Raw genomic sequence first — 25,238 nt, 5'->3', positions numbered from 1 at the left:
CCAAGATTGTTTTCTTTTTTGTTTTTAAGAGCCAGAACACTGGTTGCTCAGGAATGGAGCTGAATTGATGAATCAGCTATATTTTCTTTTCTTTTTTATTTTTGTTTAATGTTTATTTTTCAAGAGACAGAGTGTGAACAGGGGAGGGGCAGAGAGAGAGGGAGACACAGAATCCAAAGCAGGCTCCAGGCTCTGAGCTGTCTGCACAGAGCCCAACATGGGGCCTGAACTCAGGAACTGTGAGATCATGAACCAAAGTTGGACACTTAACTGACTGAGCCACCCAGGAGTCCCTCAGCTATATTTCAAGAACCAGAAGTCTTTCTTGTTTCGCTTTTAGTGGATGACAAGACCCATTTGTTGATCTTTTCATCCTATTTCCATTAGACCCACCTGTTTGAGTTACACCCCTCCACATGAGCACTTTTGCAATTTGGATCTCATAGGGGGATTAAATGGATAAATTATGTGTATATTCACACACACACACAGTTTACAAATAATAAACTACCCATTTTTTAAAAATCCCAGGCTGATTTTTCACTATAAGATGGTTTGTTTGTTTTGTTTTTCCTTCATTCTTTCTGAGTCTCAGAAAAATTTGACTACACAAATCTCCAGTGCTCAAAAATAATCCTAAAGTCTGGGCTAATTCTTTGAAGCCATTTCATTCTCCTTTTTTCTTTTCTTCTCTGAGGGTTTTTTTTTTCCCAGTTGTCAAATCTAAGAAGCCCCTATAGAATCTTTGCTTTGTTTGAGTCTAACAGAAGAGAATTTAGACCAAAAGTTTAACCTCAGTTTATTTATTTACTTACAATTTTGTATTTTTGCGGTGGTGGTTGTTATATAGCAGTTTCATCTGAAGAGCCACATGTCTGGATGTGCAGTAGGCTCCTTGTCTCCTCTAGGCTGGGCATCAATCCAGGGCTTTCCAAAATGTCCAAGGATGCCCTGAAGCGCTAGGCTTTAGGGAGAATGAAGACATAGAAACGACAGTCCCTTTCACTTTCAGTAGAGTGATCCAATAGCATACACATACCTTTGGGGCAAAGGTTTTCATTTCTGTGGTACTGACAAAAGACAACAACAAAAAAATACAGATAAAAGTTGAAAGATGGGCGTTGTGGGCTGGGGTTCTAAGTGACAGTGGGACTTGAGCCACAGCCCTGAAGATGACACAGAACTTGAGTCACCAGGAGGTACAGCATTGGATGGTATTACTTGACGGGTGTGTGTCTCCCAGCCTGGGGCCACCTGCTGCCAGGTCATTAGATAGTGCTCCTTAATGGCTCTGGGATGACGGATAGTATGGAACACAGGCATTTGTCTCTATTTCTACTCTTTCAGGCTCCTAGAACATTGCCGGAAACATAAATACCTCTCCAGCTCTGGAGAAGTGTTTGCGCTCCTGGTCAGCAGCCTGTTAGAGAACCTTCTGGACTACAGGACCATTATCATGCATGACGAGAGCAAGGAGAACCGCATGAGCTGTACTGTAAATGTGCTGGTAGGTGCCAAGACCATGGGCTGGCGAGAGGGCTTTGCCAGGCCAGCCCTACAAGCACAGCTCAGCTCTGAGGAGATCTCACAGAGGTGCCCTGGGGCCACCTTAATGCAGTCTGTGTCCTGAGTCTAATTGGAACGCTGGGTCAGCTTTGGACTCAGATACCAGCCACCACAGACCTTGAGAATAAAAGTGGACACAGGGATAGAAAATGCAACATTAGCTCTGAACTCAGCTCTTACTCAAAGGCCGTGTTTCTTTCACCTGTTTCTCTGTCTTGTTTATATGTGGTTGCTTTTATCGTTGGAAATACTGGGCATAGATGAATATGGATCAGAAACCCTGTGCCATGAGAGGAAGGTCATAAAGTCCTGACTGTGCTAGAGCTCTGTGGTCTTGCCTTTCCCTAGATATATGTAACTGAGACCACAGGTGTCAGAAGTGTAGGCTGCCATGAATTCCTCTGCTTAATGAGGAATTCTTAACACATGAGAAGTCTGACACCACTGACTGCTTGAGAAAAAAGAGACCATCAGTTGACTTGAGTATCAGTTGGCTATCTGTTCACTTAGAGGATTTCCCTCATGTTTTTTAGATGACTGGTCCTAAAAATGCTCTTCAACATATCTTCTTTATAAATGATCACTTCCTTTCTTTGTGGGGGTATTTGTTAGAGGGGAAAAAATAAACTCTGGGAACGTGACTCTGTTAAAAAGCAAAAGTAGTGGTTTGGCCATTTTTGTGGCTAGCTTCTTGATTACCTTTGATTTACATTGGTGTTTTTCCTTTCCTCGGTAGAATTTTTACAAAGAAAAGAAGAGGGAGGACATATACATAAGGTAAGCTAAAGGAGATTTTTGCTTTTGCCGTTTATGTCGTGGCTTTATTATTTCAGTTAACAAATACTAAGTCCCAGCACCATGCTTGCTGCTTTGAGAGACACCAAAAAGTGTGTGATCTGTATACCCTATTCCCCCCAAAGGGTAAACTCTTTAGACAGATAGGTAAATAAGTACAGTACATAGGGAGGCTAATGTCACCGTTGAAGGAAAGTATAGAAGACTGGCCTGAGCAGTCAGGAAGGGCTGCCTAGGGCAGAGGCAGGGCCATGTGCCTTCTTGTCCAGGACTGCTAAAGCCCTGACCATAAAACAAACTTGTGCATAAACTATAGGCATTTTCTTGGGAAGAGATTCCATAGCTCTTATTAGCTCCCCGGGGACCCATGACTTTTTTAATGATTTATTTTTGAGAGAGAGAGAGAGAGAGAGCACAAGCAGGGGAGGAACAGAGAGAGAGGGAGACACAGTATCCGAAGCAGGCTGCAGGCTCCGAGCTATTTGCACAGAATCTGATGCAGGACATGAAACCACGAACTGTAAGATCATGACCTGAGCCGAAGTCGGAGGCTTAACTGACTGAGCCACCCAGGCGCCCCATGACATAAAAAAAAAAAAAAATTAAGCATGCCTGCGCTAAACGAAGAGTACAGTAGAGTAGATGGGCTTTCCAAGTAGCTGGGTTCAGCTCATTCGGCCTGATTGCAGAATGAGCTGAACCTGAACCTGAGTGCCAGAGCGCCTCCCATTTCCCTTCTTACCAGGTACCTGTACAAGCTGCGGGATTTGCACCGAGACTCAGAGAACTACACGGAAGCCGCCTACACGCTTCTCCTACATGCCGAACTTCTGCAGGTAAGAAGTCAGTGTGGGTGGGAGGGAGGCTTTTACCCATCAGATGGGAACCAGCTGGCCAGCCCTTTGGGACCCAATCCCACAGGCTCCCTAATTCTGACGGGCAAGAGCCTTTTCCAAGGGAGACCTTTTTCCCCCAAGAGTGGTCGAAGACCACCTAAACAAGCACAGCTAGTTTTCTGACTAGTGTTGGGAAAATGTCAGTTATCATTTATTTAAAAAAATCCTTTAGAAGCAGAGCACCGCTCACAGGCCTCTCGTAATTGACAGTCTAATTGAAGAAACAAAACACGTTGGTTAATATGTGTAATATATTAATATCTGTAAAAAAAGTACGATCGCCAAGAAATGAGTCGTAAATGAATATAGCAGTACTTTCCTATTTCTACTCTTACTAGGTAAAAACGGTGTGCCAATGGATATAAATACATCTATACATCATGGTGTGTAATTATTCCTAGTCCTGGCCAGTCCTCTAACTTTGGATTCATGTATGAACTTCTTTCGACATCACAGTGTTTGAGTAACCAAAGGATAATTCACACTTCACACAGCAATAACTGTTATTTCCCACTGTGGGTAAGGGATGGATTCTCACGGATCCATTCCTACCTTCTCCTTTCTTCCCATTCTACTAAACGGCACCTCCGTCTACCCAGGGGCTCTGGCAAATACCTGCTGTAATCTTTTCTTCACTACCTCACTCCCCATATCATCACTGAACACGAATTGTGGGGCTGAAGCGTTAGTAAACACCTCTATCAGGGCACCTACTTTGTGTGTGGTGGGGGGAAGCAGTTAGGATTTTGTTTCTTAGAAGATTTGAAGTTTGTAGTACAGTATTGTTGTCTGTAATCATTATACATTAGATGTCCAGGATTTACCTATCCTCTGGCTGTACTTCAAGAGCATCTCCCCAATGCCCCTGCCAATGCCACTGTGCCTTCTGTTTTCATGTGCTTTGGGCTTTGGTAGTTTCCATACAGAAGAAATATCATATAGGATTTGCCTTCGTCTGTCAGGCTTCTTGCACTTAGCACAATGCCCACAGGGTCCATCCATATTGCCGAAAGGCAGGATTTCCTTCTTTCTCCTGGCTGAATGATAGCCCATTGCCTTGATCTTCCAGTTTCTTTTCCATTTATCTACTGCTGGACCCTTCCGTTGTTCCCAGGGCGTGGCTCTCATGAATAATGCTGCAGTGAACACAGGAGTGTAGAGATCTTTTAGAGATCCAAATTTCATTTCCTTTCTATCCACTTTTTTTATTATTTAAAAAAAAAATTTTTTTTTTTATGTTTTATTTATTTCTAGGAGGGAGAGAGAGAGAGAGCGTGAGCAGGGGAGGGTCAGAGAGAGAGGGAGTCACAGACTGAAACAGGCTCCAGGCTCTGAGCTGGCAGTCAGCACAGAGCCTGACGCGGGGCTCGAACCCACGAACTGCGAGATCATGACCTAAGCGAAAGTCGGACGCTTATCCGACTAAGCCACCCAGGCGCCCCCTATCCACTTTTTTTTTTAAATCGGCATTGCTGTTGTCCTGGTCCATTGTCTGTCCCCGAGAGCACCATGATAGCCTCCTCCTATATCTCCTTGTCTCCGTTCTTGCCCCGGCACTTAATTCTCTTGTATGACTTAATTTTTATTTTATACTAAAATAACACACGTACATTGTTTGTAGGCTTGTCATTAAAAACAGGACTCCTCTGCCTCACCACGTCCCTAGGGCAGCCACTCACAATTCTTATGCAAGTTCAGGGCACTGAAAAGCTTATTGTATGTGGGATGGGGTTGGGGAGGGCTGGTTGCGGAAGAAGCACAGAGAGAGGCTACAGAGTTTTTGCTGCTCCGAAAGTTAACACCCTGTGTATGTACTGAGACCTGGAGTTTGTGCTGCTCTGAAAGTTAAACACCCTACCCTGCCATAAAGTATGAGGTATGGATGCAACTGTTCCCCCACCACCCAGGTAGCTCCTGGATTTAGGGTGCTGTTTATTAAGTATAGTCCATAATTTTCCCCATTGGGATGATATTTCATCTTTATCATGTAGTAAAGTGCTATACAGGGCGAGTCTCTGTAGATTTGATGGACTTTTGCGTGGTCTGACTGAGTACTCCATGCACAAGCACCACACTGCCCGAGAGTATGTTTTTACTCCCTGGTACTTACTCTTCACAGCTGTTCTTTTTCCTGAGTTTTCCACCCTATTCCTTTTTATTTGTTTTTCCATATGGACTTTAGAATCACGAAATTTAAACATCGATATAGGGAGACTTTCCATGCTTATGGAGTAGCGTTTTCTCATCCAAAAGCATGATAGGACTTTCCATTTGTTCATGTCTGCTTTTGTGAATGTGCTCAATGTTTTTGTATGGGAGTCTTGCGTATTCCTTGTTATAGTGATTCCTAAATACCTTTTCTTTTTAGCTTAATTATGGTGAAATACACATAACATAAAATTTACTGTTTAAACCATTTTTAAACTATTTAAATGCTTTTTTGTTTTTATTTTTTTTAATGTTTTATTTATTTCTGAGAGAGAGAGAGAGAAAGACAGCGTGAGCAGGGGAGGATCAGAGAGAGAGGGAGATACAGAATCTGAAATAGTCTCTGAGCCAGCTGTCAGCAGAGCCTGATGCGGGGCTTGAACCCAAAAACCGTGAGATTATGACCTGAGCCAAAGTCGGATTCTTAACCCACTGAGCCACCCAGGCACCCCTTTTTAATGCTTTTTAAAAGATGTTTGTTTATTTTTGAGAAAGAGAGTATGAGCAGGGGAGGGGCAGAGAGCGAAAGGGACAGATGATCTGAAGTGGGCTCTGCGCTGACAGCAGTGAGCCATGATGCCAGACTTGAACTGATAAGCCATGAGATCATGACCTGAGCTGAAGTTGGTGCTTAACTGAGCAACCCAGATATCCCTGTTTAAACCATTTTTAAGTGTACCATTCAGTAGCCTTAAGTACATTCATGTTGTGGTGAATATCGGGTGAGCCTATGATTTTGGCTCAGGTCATGATCTCACGGCTGGTGAGTTCAAGCCCTGCGTCGGGCTCTGTGCTGACAGCTCAGAGCTTTGAGACTGCTTTGGATTCTGTGTCTCCCTCTCTCTCTCTCTCTCTGCCCCTTCCCCGCTTGCTCGCGTGCGCTCTCTCTCTCTCTCTCTCTCAAAAATAAACATTTAAAAATTCTTATTTTAAAAAAAGTACATTCACATTATGGTGCCTGGATTATCTTCTCATTTTTTGTTTGTTTTTTATTGCTGGGGTCTTCTATCTTCAAAGTGGTCATGTATTTATAGGAAGTCCGTCTCTAAATATCTTTCTGAGTTTGTTAATTTTTATACCACTACTTAATTCTGTTATTGTCTGGGGTAGTTTTTCACTTGGCATGCTTTGTGAAGGGGTGGATTATGAAGAATAGAGACTTGGATTACACACAACGATAGGTTTACCCCTTCCTTCCCATTTTTATACTTCTCACTTTTTTCTTTCATCCAATTGTGTGAGTGACACCTTCAGTGAACAGCAGTTGTGCTGGTTGGTGACCTTGCCCTGTCCCTGACTGTTCACATTCACCATGACACCTGTCTTGAAGCTGGCATGTATCTTTGGGAGGGAGATAATTTTTGTGTTTAATAAATTATCAAAACACTACAATATGGCCAATTTAAAAATGTATACAAATTTGGGACTTTTATTAGCTGAATATTTGTTACATCGATCTCTTTTGATCAATTGATTTATTAATTGCTGCGTTATGTTAATCTCTTTTGTTCCTTTTGTTTTTCAGTGGTCTGACAAGCCCTGTGTACCCCACTTGCTTCAGAGGGACAGTTACTATGTTTATACCCAGCAAGAGCTCAAAGAAAAGCTGTATCAAGAGATCATTTCCTACTTTGACAAAGGCAAAGTGAGTCTTGGGTTGATTGCTTTTGTAGTAGGGGAGGAAGAACCTCGCTGAGATATTGCAATCCCGTTCTGATGCTGACTACCCAGGGTCAGCACAGACCCCTCAGGTGAAGGAAATCGTACCAGTAAAACAGCACTCACTTGGGACACCAGCCGCAGTTTGTGGAACTCTGGATCACCCACATATATGACCAGTTGACAATAAATTTGAGCAGGGAGGGTCCTGTGAACCCCTCAAACTTGATAATATGCTAGAAGAACTAACACAGCTGGGTAAAGTGCTATGCTTACAATTACAGTTTTATCTAAAAGGGCCCAAATCAGAAGCTGCCCAATGAAACGCAAAGGGCGAGGTCTCGGAGCGTCCCAGATGCAGGGCTTCTGTGTCCTCTCCCTATGGATTCAGGGCACATCACCCTCCCAGCAAAATGATGTGTTCACCGTTCAGAATCTCACCTGAGCTCCTGCGCGTAGAGTCCTTGTTGGGGTTTCATATGAAGGCTTCATTGATTGACTCCTTGACCACAGGAGTAAACTCAGTCTCCAGCAGCCCTCTCTTCCCTGGAGGTCCAGCTGATACCATGTAGTTCAAGGCCCCTAGCCTCTAATCCCATGCGCTGCAGTTCCGACAAGATCAGCCCCCATTCTGAGACGGACTGCAGACCCACTGTGTGTTGCCTTGATACTATAAATTCACATGTGGTCTGAGGGGCCCACCGGACATAACAGAGACCCTCTCATCACTGGGGAAATTTCAGGAGTTTAGAAGTTCCCTCTTAGGAACTCAGTACAAACACCCGGACAAATTCTTTATTTAAGAACAGTGACTCATGACTTACTCTTTATTATTCCTATGTGTTTCTTTGAATTCTGGTATTTTAATGGGAGAGGAAATGGATAGATAAATTAATGAAGTCAGTAGATGTCAGTTATCTTTAGGACACTTAACCCCACGGAGAACATAACCAGCAGCCCAGGGCCATGCTCTCCATAACCATAATTTTACCTTTTTTTTTTTAATTTTTATTTTTTTTTAATTTTATTTATTTCTAGGAGAGAGAGAGAGAGAGAGCGTGAGCAGGGGAGGGTCAGAGAGAGAGGGAGTCACAGACTGAAACAGGCTCCAGGCTCTGGGGGGCTGTCAGCACAGAGCCCAACACGGGGCTCGAACCCACGAACCGCGAGATCATGCCCTAAGCGAAAGTCGGACGCTTAACCGACTAAGCCTCCCAGGCGCCCCTTACCTTTTAGATATTACTGAGTGCCAGGAGCTAGCACTGTCAATTTCAGTGCATTGTCTAGAGATGATAGGCCAGCACCTGGTGCCTGTGGCATTCCTGGGTCACACTAATTGCCTGACACCACAGGTAACAAGCAACCTAATTGCTCCAGGGGCTCTCAAGAAGATAAAATAAACATGTGAACTGGGCAGGAAGTTGTGGCATCTCTGGTAAACTGGAGAAAGCATGTTCAGCTGAAAAGCTTTTACATTTTTTTAAATGTTTATTTATTTTTAAGAGACAGAGAGATAGAGTACAAGCCGGGGAGGGGCAGAGAGAGAGGGGGAGATAAAGAATCTGAAGCAGGCTCCAGGTTCTGAGCTGTCAGCACAGAGCCCAACACGGGGCTCAAACCCACCAGCCATGAGATCATCACCTGAACCGCAGTCAGATGCTTAATTGACGGAGCCATCGAGGCACCCCTAGCTCAAAGGCTTTTAAAGTGGAGAAAATAGTGTAAAAGGGATAATAGGGAGAAAAGGAAAAAACCATGTGCTATCCAAACAAAACAGATCCTAGAGTTGACTTGGTCTAGAGATCTGGATAATTCTTATGGACAGAGTTGACTCATTTTAGAGATCTGGATACTTCTTATGGACTGCTGCTTCCCCAGCCACTGTTCCTGACTGATCAGAGCAACTTGTTGGTTAAATAAATAACTAAACAAATGAGCAAGTCAAGGCAACCTTCAGAATGGGAGAAGATATTTGCGAATGACATATTGGTTAAAGGGCTAGTACCCAAAATCAATAAAGAACTTATCAAACTCAACACCTGAAAAACAAATAGTACAGTTAAGAAATGGGCCAGAGACATGAATAGATGCTTTTCCAAAGAAGATATCCAGATGGTTGACAGACACATGAAAAGATGTTCAACATCGCTCATCATCAGGGGAATGCATATCAAAACTACGATGAGATACCACTTCGCATCTGTCAGAATGGCTCACATCAACACAAGAAACCACAGATGTTGGGGAGGAGTATGCAGAGAAAGGAGATGCTCCTACACTGTTAGTGGGAATGAAACTGCTGCAGCAACTCTGAAAAACGGTGTGGAGTTTCCTCAAAAAGTTAAAAATAGAACTACCCTACGACCCAGCAATTGCACTACTGGATATTTACCCAGTGGATACAAAAATACTGATTCAAAGGGACACATGCACCCCAATGTTTATAGAAGCGCTGTCAACAATAGCCAAATTATAGAAAGAGCCCAAATGTCCATTGGCAGATGAATAGATAAAGAAGGCATGGCATAGATCTACAGTGGACTATTACTCATCCATCAAAAAGAGTGAAATCTTGCCATTTGCAACAGTGTGGATGGAGCTAGAGTGGATTATGATAAGCAAAATAAATCAGTCAGAGAAAGACAAATACCACATTATTTTAATCATATGTAGAATTTAAGAAACAAAATAGATAAACAGAAGGAGGAAAATAGACAAACTATAAAATAGACCCTTAACTACAGAGAACAAATTGAGGGCTGATGTAGGGGAAATGGGTGGGGGGGGGTGGGATAAATACGTGATGGGTATTAAGGAGGGCACTTGTCGGGATCAGCACTGAGTGTTGTATGGAAGTGATGAATCGTTAAATTCTATACCTGAGACTAGTATTACACTGTAGGTTAAATAACTGGAATTTAAATAAAAGCTTGAAACAAACAAATAAATAAAAGCCAGATAATCACGGTGTTAAAATAGCTACCATCTCTTTAGTTCTGGTTACTCTTTTGGGTGATTTCCAGACTTTAATAATTTAAATACTCCTTAAAACCCTATTAGAGATATTATATCTTGTTTACAGATGACAAACTTGAAGCCCAGAGAGCAAGTATATTTGTACCCCTTTGCCCTCTTTAAAATCATTAAGGATCCCAAAGAGCTTTCTTCCACTTGGATTATATCTATTGATACTTATACTCTTAGAAATTAAGGGGCACCTGGGTGGCTCTTTAGGTTAAGCATCCAGCTTCATCTTAGGTCATGATCTCACGGTTCGTGGGTTTGAGCCCCGCATCAGGCTCTGTGCTGAATGTTTGCTCAGAGCTTGGGGCCTGCTTTAGATTCTGTGTCTCCTCTCTCTGCCCCTCCTCCGCTTGGACTCTGTCTCACTCTGTCTCTCAAAAATAAATAAATGTGAAAAAAACTTAAAAAGAAAGAAATTAAAACAACATCTTAAAATATTTACTTAGTTCTCGTAAGAAAATTTTTACTATTGATATATATCAGATATATTAAAAATAACTATGTTTTCAAAAAAATAGTGATAGGAGTAACATTCTTTGGCACATTTGCAAATCTCTTTAGCATCTATTGTGGTATTATACCTGCTGTCATCTGTGGGAAACCCATTGTATGAGAGGAAAGGCAAATACTATCATTGTTACTAAGCAGGTAACTTTACGTTCTGGACCCCTTAAGAGGGTCTCGGGGACTCACTGTGAAGCCTTCTCCCTGTCTCTTACATAACTTAGCATTTGGAAACAACTTCTCTGATACTGTTGTCTGGCTTTCTGCTCCAGGCCCTCCTGATCTGGAAGGGTTTCCATACAGCACATTTCAGAGCCTTTTTCAGGATTCCACACACTGAAATTTTAGGCGGGGGGGAGGGAGGGATGACTTTAAAAGACTTAATTTTAAAATGTTTTACAACTGTGTGGGAACTGTACATCCATTCCTTCAGCACTCAGAAACAATGGAACATAGAACCTGGTTAATAGGAATCAAGCAGGAAATGTACAGATGCTGTGTTATGTATAGCGTCCATCTAAGAGACATTTTATGAACTGTCAAACAGAGGACTCAATCTGGGATGCTGGCCTCAGATACCAAATATGTGCAGTAGGTGGTAACTGAGACAGTCATAACTGCTTTAAGGCATTTTTCTTAAAGCTCCCTTTGACTAAGGAGATAGTTTGGTTAGAAATCGGGAATCAATAAAAAAAAAAAAGAAATAGGGAATCAGTGCTCTAAATAGGAGAAACGGTTTCCCAAATCCCACACAACAGTATGGTTAGCCTTTCTTCCATTTTCACTTCCTCCCAAACACCTTATTCCAAAGCTCACGTGCACACACAAACACATACACAGACAATGTACACACACCCCAGAATCAGAAGCAGAGCTAACACCCACTTCTTTTCCCCACCCACAAACTTTCATGCTCTCAAAACCCAGGTTTTGGAACTGGTTCCTCTCAGTTCTCAATGGTCTTTAGCTCTTTGCCCTTTAAATGCAGTATTGCTCTGTTTGGGACACTGGCATTCTTCATGTTTGTGCGGACAGAGTTCCAGAAGATGCCCCCTGGCAAAGCAGCCAAGGTACAGTAGCTTGATCATGTCAGAAGAAAAAGGTTTAGTTGATCCAGGAGGTGAGGCTTGGTGAGAATGTCTGCAGAAACTCAGCCCACCTGCCTGCTTAGTCATTGTCAGGGACTCCCCCGTGACTTTCACAGATGGGTCACTGACGGCTTTGTTCTCCACTTGTAACCCTCCTTTTCTTTTTCTGAAGATGTGGGAGAAGGCGATCAAACTGAGCAAGGAGTTGGCTGAGACGTACGAGAGCCAAGTATTTGACTACGAGGGCCTTGGCAACCTGCTGGTGAGTCCGGGTCAGAACGTATCGAGTTTCCAGGAGGAGTGTGAAAATTAACATTCATGCAGATGTTTTCGTACATTTGAGAAAGTCCAGATAAATGGCACTCTTTACCATGGAAGGGTAAACCTTGCTCAAAAGAAAATTGAAAAAAAAAACAGAGGAGGTCCAAAAAGTATTAGTATTAGCCTCCAGATTATCTCTGATAAAGGGCTCAGGCTCCTTGCCTACAGACCTCTTGCTCTTCTCTGTGCCTCTCATCTCTTAAGGGATTCTCCATAATCCTGACCCATCCCCTCATTACCCTCACAGTTAACTCTGCCTTCTGTGAACAGTCTGTATTTCAGATAGTTTCTGACATCTGTCCATCAAAATTACTTGTTCTGTGGCCCCCATCCTCAGGGTCCTGCTGAATGAACGAACTGCTTATCTTTGGTCCTTATTTTTTTCCACTGAGCACATTTTAGTAAGTTGTAAAATGCTTCTGCTGGATCCTGATCCTCAAATTTTGCCTCCGTCCTTCCGGATGTCACTGGGCTCTTGTGCTTTTACAGTTTCATAAACTTGTGTGCAATGCCTGGCCATTGGCACAGATCAACTGTTTAAAAACAGCAGAGCAAAACAAAAATAACCTTCTAAATGTCCAGGGGTAGGCCAACACAGCATTACATTTGAGAATTTTTAGTAGAGGAATCACAAAAGGTGGGGCCATCCATTGTTACTGCAGTTGACCCTTGAATAGTGCGGTGGGGAGATGGGCGGAGCCTACCCCCACGCAGTTGAAAATCCATATATAACTTTTGACTCCCCCCAAAACTTTACTAATAGCCTTTTGTCGACTAGAAGCCTTACTGATAACATAGCAGTTGATCAACACGTATTTTCTACATGTGTTATATATTCTATTCTTACAATAAAGTAAGCTAGAGAAAAACGTTAAGAAAATTGAAGGGAAGAGAAAACATTTCCAGCACTACACTGTCTATATCAAAAAAATCTGCCTGTAAGTGGACTCATACATGTTAAACACATACTGTTCAAGAGTCAAGTGTAATTTATTTGAGGGGATAGTTGTGAAGATCACCTGGAAAAGAGCTTGCCCCTGTGCTGGACCAGCCCCTGCTACACACACAGAAATCACTTACTGATTTCATAAATAAACTGAGCTGGTAGTGATGTAACATGCTACCCTTTGAAGCAAACATCATGATAGAACCTTCACCTAAACAGAGTAGTCATGGTCTCACGCAGTCATGGGACCATTGTGGGAAGGTCCGGGGACATGCCTCCAGGTCTGGCTACCTATTTTGCTTTCTTCAGTTCTGACTCTCAGCCTGGGTTGGAAACCTGTTCCCAGGGGAAGGATTAAAGATAAAGCTGGTACCAGATCTTGAAAAACAGAACGTCACCACCACCTTCTGGGCACTTGGGGCCGAACCAAGGACTTTAATCCAAGCCACCTGTGAGAACCAGAAAATTCCTCATCTTTTATCAGATCTCTCCGTTGAAGTGCAGCCACCCTCCATGAATCTCAGAAAGAGCTTTTGAACCTTTGAGGGGTCCTGAACCCTCTACCGGAAATTGTTGAACACTAAACACTGCCCCTCCTCCCACCCCCCCATAGAGGCATGCACGTGTGTGCATCTTTCTCATACAGCTTCAGAGATTGCTAGACCCTCCCAGGCTCATTCTCAGACCCACGTCGAAACCCTTCAATCCCAGGAAAGAATAATGTCTTGGCCTACCAGATATTTTCCAAAGACTTCATTTATCTGTTGATCCATGGGAAACAACAAAACAAATAAGAGTCTGAGCGTTCCCCTCCCCTCAGGGGTGCCCTGGGAAACTCCCTGTGGAATGTCTTGTTTTGTTTTCCAGAAAAAAAGAGCCTCGTTTTATGAGAACATCATTAAGGCAATGAGGCCTCAGCCTGAATACTTTGCTGTTGGATACTACGGACAGGGCTTTCCTTCTTTCCTACGGGTAAGAAACCTCAGGGTGGTCCTTCAAGCCATTAAGCCATGCCTTCTAGAGGAGGGAAGGCATTCATCTCTTTTCAAGACAGGCCTAGTGTGTTAGCAGCTGGAGGCCCTGTCCTCACTGTGGGAGGTCGGGGACAGAAACCACTTCCTACACAGGCCCGGCCTCTTCACCCCACCTCCCTATTGTAAAAGGACTTTTCCCAGGTGGAATGAAAAAGGGAAAAACAGAACCATCTCCTCCACTGGTCTGCTGCCACAGATCAGGCTGGGCTGAAGTAGGGATTGGTGTATTTAGTTGTTTATTCTCCTTCCAGCCAGAGCCAGTTTGAAAGCAAATACCCCAAAGAAGGGACTACAAAAGTTTCAACAAAATAAAAACAGGTGTTGCAGTCGTGAAAAGGACTGTGTTTCTCTTCCTTCTCAAAATCTTCTATAATGGGATACTGATTTTAAAATCTAAAAAAAAAACAAACAAAATCTTATTTTTTCCTGTATAAAAAGGAAGCCTCTTTAGAGGTAGCTGGGTTTGAATATATTATCTATTTTCCTTCCCCTAATTTAAGAAAAAGGGAGAAAGGAAGTACTTTATGTGTGGCATTGTCCCCAAGAAGGAGGTAACATTCATTCATTCAGTAACACCTACTGAGTGCCTACTGTGTGCCAGGCACATACTAGACAGATTATAATCAGCTATGGCCCTTAGAGCCTAATGGGTATAACGTTAATTAAATAGTCATGGAAACAAATGGAAATTGAAACCAACCAAGATGGGTATTTTATGCTATAAGCGTTGGTTAACCAGGGAGTATTTACTGAACTATTTACCCAAATAAAATAAAAACTTAGGCTCACGTGAAAAAAAAAATGCACATGATTGTTTATAGCACCATTATTTATAATCACCAAAGACTGGATACAACTCAGATGTCCCTTAGTTGGTGAGGGGATAAACAAACTCTGAAAGAGCTGTACAATGGGATATTACTCAGTAATAAAAAGGAATGAAGTCGTGGGGCACCTGGGTAGCTCAGTTGGTTAAGCGTCCGACTCTTAATTTTGACTCAGGTCATGATCTCACAGTTTTGTGAGTTCAAGCCCCATGTCGGGCTCTGCGCTGACAGCATGGAACCTGCTTGGGATTCTCTCTCTCTCTCTCTCTCTCTCTCTCTCTCTCTCTTCCTCACTCTCTCTGCCCTTCCCCCATTTACACTGTCTCTGTCTCTCTCAAAATGAATAAACAAACTTAAAATTTTTTTAGGAAGGAATAAAGTCCTGATACACACAAGCCTGTAGGTGAATCCCCAGTGCATTGTGCTAATAAGTAAAAAGAACTTAGAGCATAAAGTCTACATAGTGTCTGATTTTCTTTCTTTCTTTTCTAGTGTTTATTTATTTACTTTGAGAAAAAGAGAGCACACGAGTGGAGGACAGGCAGAAGACAGGGAAAGCGAGGATATGAGCAGGTTCCGTGCTGTCAGCAGAGCCCCATGTGGGACTTGATCTCACCAATCATGAGATCATGACCTGAGTTGAAACCAAGAGCGGGATGCATAACCAATGGCGCCACCCAGGCTCCCCTCTCTGATTTTCTTTTTATGGCATCTGTTACACTTCATGTAGAGATGGAAAACAGATGAGCCATCATCTGGGAGCTGTGGGGGAGGGTTGGCCTTCAGAAGTTTAGGGAAATTTTGAGTGGTAGTGAAACTGCTCTGTATCTTGACTGTGGTCGTGGTTATGTTTGCCAAAACTCACAGAATTTTACAGTAAAGAGGGTAGATTTTACTGCATGTAAATTATGCCTGCATTTTGTTAAGAGTCAGGAAGGACTTCCCAGGGAATTGCTGTTCCAACTGCAATTTGAAAGGCAAGCATGGAGTTAGGGAGATAAAGGTGACAGGAAGGAACACTCCAGGCAGAGGAAGTGGCAGGCAGGGGCATGGCTGTGCCTGGGAATGAAAGACCAGCGTGGTGGGCACACAGGGCGTGAAGTGAGCAGGGGACTTGAGGCACAAAGTGTGGGGAGATCACACCGGGCAGGGCTATGGGGTTGCCCGGGTGTCTGTCAGCATCCCAAGAGCAGGAGGGAGCTGTTGTGGGTTCTAGGTGCTGGCAAGGTCATCGTCTGGCTGGTACGGGCAATCCTCAGATGTGTTTAGATAAGTCACCAGAAATTTTGAGAGAAGGGATGTCAGGTTGGCCTAGGGAAGTGGCTGTAGGAAAAATGGAAAGATGTAGTCCTTCATGACTGTTGGGTCATGTGCGTGAGGAAGGCAGGAAGTAGATATCTGGCCTGGAACTAGAAGGGCCGCAGAGCCATCCACTAAGAAAGCAGTGCTGGAAAAGGATAGAGTTCATTGCATACATATTTATTGAACTCTTACTTTGTGCCCTACTGTGTTATAGGCATGGTGACACAGTCCAAAACAACCAAAATCTTTGAAATTACGGCACTTACACTCTAGCCTGGAGTCACACACAAAACATAAGTATTTCAGATGGCCTAGAACAATGCCTCCCACTGTGTAGACAGACTGTGAGCATCATGGAGAAAATGTCAGGGAAGGTGAATAGAGAGGCAAGTGATGAGGGTAGAGCTGCAGTTTTAAAATTACTTTTTTAAATGTTCATTCATTTTTGAGAGAGAAAAAGACAGAGCATGAGCAGGGGAGGGGCAGAGAGACAGGTAGACACAGAATCTGAAGCAGGCTCCAGCTCTGTGCTGGCAGATGCAGGGCTCAAACTCGTGAACTGCGAGATCATGACCTGAGCTACAGTCAGACGCCAACCGACTAAGACACCCAGGTGCCCCAAAGTAGAGCTGCAATTTTCAATAGAGTATATAGGGAAGATGTCAGTAAGAAAACGACACTTGAGCAAAAACCTGAAGGAAGAGAGGGAATAAGCCAGGTAGCTGTCAAGAGATGAGATTGGGTGCCAGGCAGTGAGGACAGCAGGTTCAAAAGCCGTGAGGCTGGAAGAGCATGAACAGGAGAGGACAAGTAGAGAATGGGGGCAGCTGGCTCTGGGGACCGGCTCGCAGAGGGCCTTTCACATCTTTGTACGTTCTTTGTTAAAGTCCGGTTTCAGCCATACTCAATGTGAGGTAAATCTGGGACATCTGAAAGATGCAAGTCAACAATTTGATATATGGATCCAGAACTCAAAGGAAAGTTCCCGACTTGTGAGTTGGCTTATTTGCACGTGGATGAGGCAGCGTAGGGAAAGAGTAACGGAGCGCCGAGAGGGAGGGTCTAGGAAGGAGCCTTGCTGTAGGTTCTAGTCTTAAATCGGCCGCCAGTCTCGGCTCTCGAGTCCCGACAGGGCAGTGGTGCCTGTCATACTTGTATGTGACCTCTGTGTCACGTGACATAACGCATGTGTCCTGGAGACAGCAGTGGGCCAGCCAAAAGAAGACTAGACTTTCAAGTTGAAAAATTGGGGTCGAAATCATTGTCTGGGTGACTTTGTGATTTTGGTCGGTCCTATAACCTCCGTGTTTTCTGATGTATAAACTAGAGAAGTACTGCCCACCTCACAGGGCTGTTTCCAGAATGAAATATGTAGTGTGTAGGAGTGCTTTACACACGGTAAAGTGTTTGTGGATGCCACGTGTTGTCAAAGTGTGCTGGAAAATATAAAAGCCGCCTCAGTGTTATGGACTATTCCCCAAACTCAGAATATCTGGAATTGGGTTGTCCACATCACGCTAAGTCCAGACAGGTCCCCTTCGTCCCTGTTTCTGTCGGCGACACCATACTCTTCCTGCTCCGGCGCCAGTGATCTCCAAATGCCCCTTGAGCCTCCCCGTCTCCCTCGCCCTTCACCAAACCCCAGAGTCAGACCCAGATCCCGTAGCTGCTTCTCCCACTCCATCCTGCCTAGGATTCCTGCAGCTGGACACACACTCCACTGTCAGATGAGGCGTCTACACCGCTTCTAGCCTCACATCACTCCCTCCTTCCAGAACCTCCAGTGAATTCCTTGGACCTTCGTAACTTGTGCCTACCTTTCGATGTTCTGGTGCATCCGAGCGTATTTCTCCTGCCTCTGTTCCGTACTGCGTGCCCCGTGGCCTTGTTCTTCTGTTCACTCTTCACGCCTGGTCGTGCACCCGGTCTTCCTCTCCTGCCCCTGTCTGTCCATCTGGGCCCAGTCAATCTCTTGTCTTCCCTGAAGCCCGTGCTTTCAGTCCGTGCTGGTCTGTGCTGACCTGGTGCCGGTCTGCTGCCATTCACATTGTTGTCCACATCTCACGCTTGGTGCCGCCCGGGCCTTGCTTCCTGGCCTTCCACAGCTTTGCCTGAATGGTGGCATTTCATCAGGCGGGAATTAGTCATGTAAATCTCTCCCAGCTTGGAAAAATGTCATCATCTCTTCCAAAAGATCTGGCGATTTTGACTGCCATCCGTGTTTATCCTAGAAGACACTTTGCCTTCATGTTACTTATATCAACTATCTCATTTACCTGTTTTCTCCACCAGAAGCTGTTTTGTGGGAGTAGGGTCATCATTATATCCCTAGTATCTTAGCACGTGTGCTGTGTTCGTCCAGCACGTGTTAGTTACATGAACTGACGAGTAAATTCTGAAAACATTGTTCCAGACACTATAGGCCCCAGTTTTAGTTAAAAATGGCTCGTGTCTGGGCTGCCAATGCTAAGTACTCATCGGAATGATGCTCAGGTGAGCAGGAGCCTTCAAAACGTGGCTGCATTGGAACTTATGTTCCAATATAATCAGCTGTGAGCCAGATTATCCCTATGCCTGGTACCTAGGAAACTTCTTTCTTAAAAAAAAAATCCAGTTATATTAATTTTATTAAACAGAAGAAGAATGTACATTAGAACGGAGACAACAGTATTTCGTGCAGTTTTCCATGAGACTTTGACATTGCCATCCATGGTGGTTTTCGGGATTATCTAGGGACTGCTGTGAATTATTCCTGTTCTTCACAAATGAAGGTTTGTTCTGTTGACTCTCTTCACGCTTTCCCATTCTCAAATGGGACTCAAAGTGCTGGTCCACAGACTGGTCCTGGATCATGATGGGGGGAGGGCTTGCCTGTGAAAGAAATCAGTGCACTTCCTTCATTGAGAACATATTGCTATGGGAAAAAAAATTCGCTAAAATCAGCAGGGGGCCCGGTGATGTCACAGATCTGCATTAGGGCACGTGCCCTCCTTGCCTTGTCGATGAGTACGGGCCATTTGCAGATGGGCTGTGGTCATGGGGCCACGCTATGAGAAGCACTGCAGAAGCAGCTTTATGCGCATGACCTTGGTACCCAAATCACCCATGAGCTCTTGCCAGATAGGATGGTGCATAGTAGGTATTCAGTGAGAACTTGGTGATGGAGTGCACTGTGGCTGGGAGGGCCATGGCTTCTCTTCCTCAGCACCAGGCTCTCTGGGGCCCCTTCACTCTTCATATTTAATTACTCACCTTGCTGTCTCTGATCTGCAGAACAAAATCTTTATCTATCGGGGGAAGGAGTATGAGAGGCGAGAAGACTTCAGCCTGAGGTTGCTGACACAGTTCCCCAATGCCGAGAAGATGACCAGCACCACGCCCCCAGGAGAGGAAATCAAGGCATCTCCAAAACAGTGTATCCTTGACTTGGGGAGACAGAGCTCAGCCCAGCCCAACCCCAGAAGCTAAGGGCTCAGTCCCAACTCTACATGCGGATATGTCCTGTCCCCTGACCACTCATTTGACCATTCTGACTCAGTTTCCCATTCTGTGTAAAAGCCTTGGGACCCTGATGTCCTTAGCTCATGGTTATAAAGTAGAGAAGAGAGACGATAAGCAAATCTTGAATATGAAAGGATGTTTTACAGCCACATGGTGAGCTTGAGGAGGATGTGGAACTCCTGTTCAAAATTCCAGATTCTGGATAAAGATGTAGAGCTTTTCTTTTGTAACATGCAATGCCTTATTGAAAAATTAATTACTTTTTAAAAATGGTTTTATTTATTTTTGAGAGAGAGACAGAGTGCTAGTGGGGGAGGGACAGAGAGAGGAAGACACAGAATCTGAAGCAGGCTCCAGGCTCTGAGCTGGCAGCACAGAGCCTGACACACGGTTTGAACCCATGAACCATGAGACTTCACCTGAGCTGAAGTCAGATGCTCACCAGACTGAGCCACCTAGGCGCCCCTATTACATGCTTTCTTAAAAATAAATAAAAATAAGAACTCCATAACAATTATTTTTAAGACCTTTTCATGTGTTTTGTACTAAAATAAAGATATTCTAAAAGTGAACAGTATTCAAAGAGAGGTAGACAAGACACAGCTGGTGTGACATGGTAGATAACACAGGCTCTGGAACCACAGTGCCTGGGTTCGTTCGAGTCTCAGCTTTGTCATATACTATGTCACTTTGGCAATGTAGTATGTCACTTAAGGTCAAGTTACTTAATGCCTATGTTCCTCAGTTTTCCCATCTATAAAATGGGGGGTGGTGTTCATTCTTTCTCATGGAATTTTTGTAAGGAGTAAATGTATGTCAAGTATTAATAACAGTGCCTAGTATGTAATGAAAATTCAGTAGATATGAGCTATTATTACAGGTGTAGGTATAGAAATATTGATGACAATAACAGACCAATAGACAGACACACCGTTAAGAGAACAGCAGCCTGTCAACACATAGTAGATACTTGGGATAGAATAGTGTTTCAGGAAAAACTCTTTTTGGGTTATGGTGGTTCAGAAAACCACTGAGGGGCCTCCATGGTGTGGGGATGAAAAGAGGTCTTCCAAGAACAGGATTTAGGGTCCTGCGGCTCGGCCCGCAGCCCTTGCTGCATATTCACTAGACCTTGTCCAAACCGCCTCATTCCTCTGGGTCTTGGTTTCTCATCTGTTAGGTAGGAGTCTGTTTTAACACTTAATTTGTTTTTGAGAGAGAGAGAGCACACACGTGTAAGTGGGAGAGAGGCAGAGAGCAAGGGGGACAGTGAATCCAAAGCCAGGCTCTGCTGCGCTTTTTATATAGCCAGTATATCTGCACTGGCAAGGACCAAAAAAAAAAAAGTCATTATTAATATCAAACTATCAAGTCAGAGACACAGATCTTACCCCTGAGTTGGATTTGAAACCTGACTTTACTGTTTATCAGTTATGTGCTCTGGGTCTTCTCAGATTCTTAATCTGTAAAAGATTTATAACATCCACCTGTTACCTGTTGTGCTGTTGTGTCTATCAGAGGTAACGTATTGAAAGCATACCTCAGGGGCACCTGGGCGGCTCAGTCCGTTAAGTGCCCAACTCTTGATTTCGGTTCAGGTCATGATCTCATGGTTCGTGAAACTGAGCCCTGTGTCAGGCCCTGCACTGACAGCGCAGAGCCTGCTTGGGATTCTCTCTCTCAATCTCTCTCACTCTCTCTCTCTCTCTTTCTCCCCTACTCACTCCCCCTCTGCTGCCCCTCCCCCTCTCCTCTCCCTCACAATAAAGGGAGGGAGGAAGGAAGGAAAGAGAGAGAGAGGAAGGAAGGAAGGAAGGTAGGTAGGAAGGTATCCAAAGATCCCAGAAATTCCTATCGTACGGGCTCTGGAGTCTGGCTGTTTCAGAGGCATGCTTGTCCAAAGGAAATTATTTAAAACTGTGTCTTGGGGCGCCTGGGTGGCTTAGTCGGTTAAGCGTCCGACTTTNCTCACGCTGTCTCTCGCTCTCTCCTAGAAATAAATAAAAAATATTTAAAAAATAAAAAAAATAAAAAATAAAATAAAATAAAACTGTGTCTCATCCCTTCGCCCCATATTTCATTGATGCCCATTTTCGTATGGCAAGGTTGCTTGCCAAGTGTCTGACCAGAAAATGTCCTAGGATTATGGCTTAATAAGGCATTTTGGTAATACGTAAGGGAACCCTGTTTTCCATGCGGTTCTGGCATTCAGTAAAAAGGAACAATTAATACAGGTACCATGTGGGGCGCCTGGGAGGCCTAGTCAGTTGACTGTCCCACTTCAGCTCAGGTCATGGGTTCATGGGTTCGAGCCCCATGTGAGGCTCTGTGCTGACAGCTCGGAGCCTGGAGCCTGCTTCAGATTCCGTGTCTCCCTCTCTCTGCCCCTCCCCTGCTTGCGTGCTGTCTCACTCTCTCTCAAAAATGCATAAACTTTAAAAAATTTAAAAAATAATACAGGTACCAAGTCCCATCTGTGAAGTCGAGAGAACAGGTGGTCCTGACTGCCTGTGACAGCTTCATGGCCAGGCCCCTTTTCCTTAATGAGGTCCTCAGACATGCAGTGTTTCACCGTAAAGCCAGTGATGAGCCTGCCTCCCAGCTACAAGGACAAGCCAGTCCCAGAGCAGATCTTAAAGTAAGTAAGGGTTTTGTTTGTCTTTACAAGCATTTTTATTCTCTGACACGCTTCATATAGAAGTACATCAACACCAAAGCCTTGAACTCATTAAAGTCTGGAAGACCTTCTGTTGTCTTAAACCGCTGGGGCTGCTCTAACAGGACACCATAGACTGGGCGGCTTATAAACAACAGACATTCCTTTCTCACAGTTCTGGAGGCTGGGAAGTCTAAGGTCAGGGCTCCAGTGGATTCTGTGTCTGGGGAGGACCTGCTTCCTGGTCCACAGACATTGACTTCTCACTGTGTGCTCACGTGGCAGAAAGGGTGATGGATCTCTCAGGGGTCTCTTACAAGGGCACTGATCCCATTCGCAATGGTGGAATGGAAGTGCTTGCCACAGAGCTACTTTCTGATACCATCACGTTGGAGGGTTAGGATTTCAACATGTGCGCTTGGGGGGACCCAAACATAGCCCACAGCATCCCTTTATTCTATTTTCAGTATAAAATAAGAGCTTGGTAACACAAAGGGATTTGGGGGCTTGGGGGTTTTTTAGGCAGAGGGAAATCAGGAATTTTGCCGTTAGGTTTTGGATCTCCTGGATCTCAATTCCACCCAGAAGCGCTCACTTAGGAGTGGCTGGCCTCACCTTGCCTGGTGGTTTCCCCCAGGGATCAGGGTCCCATTCTTTTCCCTGAGATGCTAAAATACTAGAAGGATTGCTAGAACTGTGATAAAACTATACGAATGCAATCACAAGCGTGGATATCAATACATACGCCTTTTTAAAATAGCTGTGGAATGGATTCATAAATCATAAAATTAAGATGTGTAAGAAAATTAAATTGTGCTCCACCTCCAGCCTTCATTGTGGAGACTGTGTCTGTTTTGAGATCGCTCAAGGGATACGGCTGAGTCTGGGTAAGATGCAGCCCAGGGTTTATTGAAGTCTGCTCCAGGAGTTCTTGTTCTAAGAGAGAAACTCCAGCGCTGTGGCAATGTCTCTCCCCAGCTACTACAGAGCCAATGAAGTACAGCAATTCCAATATTCCCGGCCATTCCGGAAAGGAGAGAAAGATCCAGACAACGAATTTGCCGTGAGTCCATCCACTTTGCCCTCTAAAACAAGGTCAAGTTGACCTCCAAATGGAGACTTCCCACCTAACCAACACAGCAGAAGTGATAGCAGCATGAGGGATAGAGGTTCTACGTGCTTACTACTCAGCAGGCCATCTCAGTGGAAAGCTCTAGACTGGCACCCGTCCAAAAATATGGGCTCTTCCGTGGGGCTCCAGTGTTGCTGTCAGTATGATTTGAGTAAGTCACACCTCTCTGGACCTCACATATCCCCTCTAGAATGTGAGAGGGCCCAAGACAATGATCCCTTGCAGCTTTAAACATATTTTGATGCCTCAAAATGTGGCCCATTCACTAAGGAAGCATTTGAGGATAGAACCTCACTGAATTCAACTCAGGCCATTTTGCCTGGGAACTGACCCTTCCTGTTGCCTTTCCACCAGACCATGTGGATTGAAAGGACCACATATACAACCGCGTATACCTTTCCTGGCATTCTCAAGTGGTTTGAAGTCAAACACATTTCAACGGTGAGTCATTTGGAATTGGAATTCAGAAAATTCTTTGTGTCTCCAAATATAAGAAGAGTCTTTGTTAAGCTCCCCCCCAGTTCCCACTAGCCTGGCCGGCCTCCTCTGGCCAAGTTTGTTTTCCAAAAGAGAAATAAAAGGCATGCTCGCATAATAGAACTCCTTTGTGAGACTGATGTTCTACCACCAGCCCTAAAGGTTACTCACAGTGAATGACTCTTCTATGAGCAAATGAGTCTTGTCTCCTCACAATCCCGCCAAGTGCCCCAAACCATTTTCCTAATGTCTCCCTGGAGTTTCCTGCCAGTCAGTCTTCTCTCCCAAAACATTTCCTCTTTCCTCCATGGCTGATCACATCTGCCCCACACTCTTCCTTCTCCAGCACTCGCCAGAGCTGCCCCTTTTACCTTCTTAATATTTATTAAATCTGGGTTTTATTATTATTATTATTATCATTATTATTTCCAGCTCTCCTACTGCTGTACCCTGTTTTAGTCCCTCTGGCGGATGCCATGGAAATAGCCTCCTCATTGGCCTCCTGCCTTGGCCTTCATGGGCCCATTTTCCACACTGTTTCAGAGTGTGGAGTTCCACAGTGGAAAGCCGACTGTATCCTTCTCAGGCTCCAAACCTTGCTGTGGCTCCCCAGTGCCTAGCAAAAAGCCCCTGCTCCTTAGCACAGGCACGCAGAGTCTTTGTCACTCAGTTCTGCCACCTCATCTTCTCTGGAATCTTCAGGAACCAAACTGCTCATTCCCTGCTATTTCAACCCTCCTTGACGATGGAGGGTTTTCTTTGCCCGAAATGCTGCTTCTCACTCTAACTCCCATCAGAACCCAGTTAGGTACCTGCTTCGCCAGGAAGCCATCTCTGAAACTCCGAAGTGGGTTTAGCTGCCCTTTCTCCGTGCTCTGTCACAACCTGGGTTTATTTCTAACAAGGTACTACCATACTTACGTGTCTTGAGACCCCGCTAAAACCCTAGGCTCCCCCCAGGCATGGATTCTGTCTTAAGCACTTTTGTAACTATAGAGCACAGCGTAGTACTTGGCATGAAATATACTTTCAAGAAATATATCCTGAACAAATCTGAGCTGAAATTTGGTGTGTTCCATACCACTAGTAATACAGTATTATTCCTCAAGTATGAATGTGATTATTGGCCAGAGACTTTTGGAATCAGGCTGTAGAAGGAGGTCATGCTGTCTGGCAATGGGTAAAATGAAGAAGATGATTTCTCTTGAAACCTGGCTTTGAAGACTTTGCCCCAGGAATTGCTTGAACATATATTGAATCTTATTTCATTTTCATCTAACATTCAGCTTGGATGGTCTTTTT

At 44.3% G+C, this 25,238-nt stretch overlaps 1 protein-coding gene across 1 annotated transcript in view; it reads left to right on the top strand.

The window, feature by feature from the left end:
• The window catches only part of DOCK5 (dedicator of cytokinesis 5), a 164,946-nt gene that overhangs the window by 112,418 nt on the left and 27,290 nt on the right, over positions 1-25,238 (top strand). The window contains exons 34-43 of the mRNA XM_077780138.1: positions 1,348-1,507; positions 2,303-2,343; positions 3,107-3,197; positions 6,991-7,110; positions 11,913-12,002; positions 13,875-13,979; positions 19,444-19,585; positions 22,228-22,309; positions 23,306-23,390; positions 23,814-23,900. Of these exons, the coding sequence (XP_077636264.1) occupies positions 1,348-1,507; positions 2,303-2,343; positions 3,107-3,197; positions 6,991-7,110; positions 11,913-12,002; positions 13,875-13,979; positions 19,444-19,585; positions 22,228-22,309; positions 23,306-23,390; positions 23,814-23,900 (1,003 nt within the window). The remainder of the gene's footprint in view (positions 1-1,347; positions 1,508-2,302; positions 2,344-3,106; positions 3,198-6,990; positions 7,111-11,912; positions 12,003-13,874; positions 13,980-19,443; positions 19,586-22,227; positions 22,310-23,305; positions 23,391-23,813; positions 23,901-25,238) is intronic.

Source organism: Crocuta crocuta, unplaced genomic scaffold (assembly GCF_008692635.1).
Source record: "Crocuta crocuta isolate KB4526 unplaced genomic scaffold, BGI_CrCroc_1.0 scaffold395, whole genome shotgun sequence".
NCBI classification, from domain to species: Eukaryota; Metazoa; Chordata; class Mammalia; order Carnivora; family Hyaenidae; genus Crocuta; species Crocuta crocuta.
This window is presented reverse-complemented; position numbering and strand designations above follow the sequence as displayed.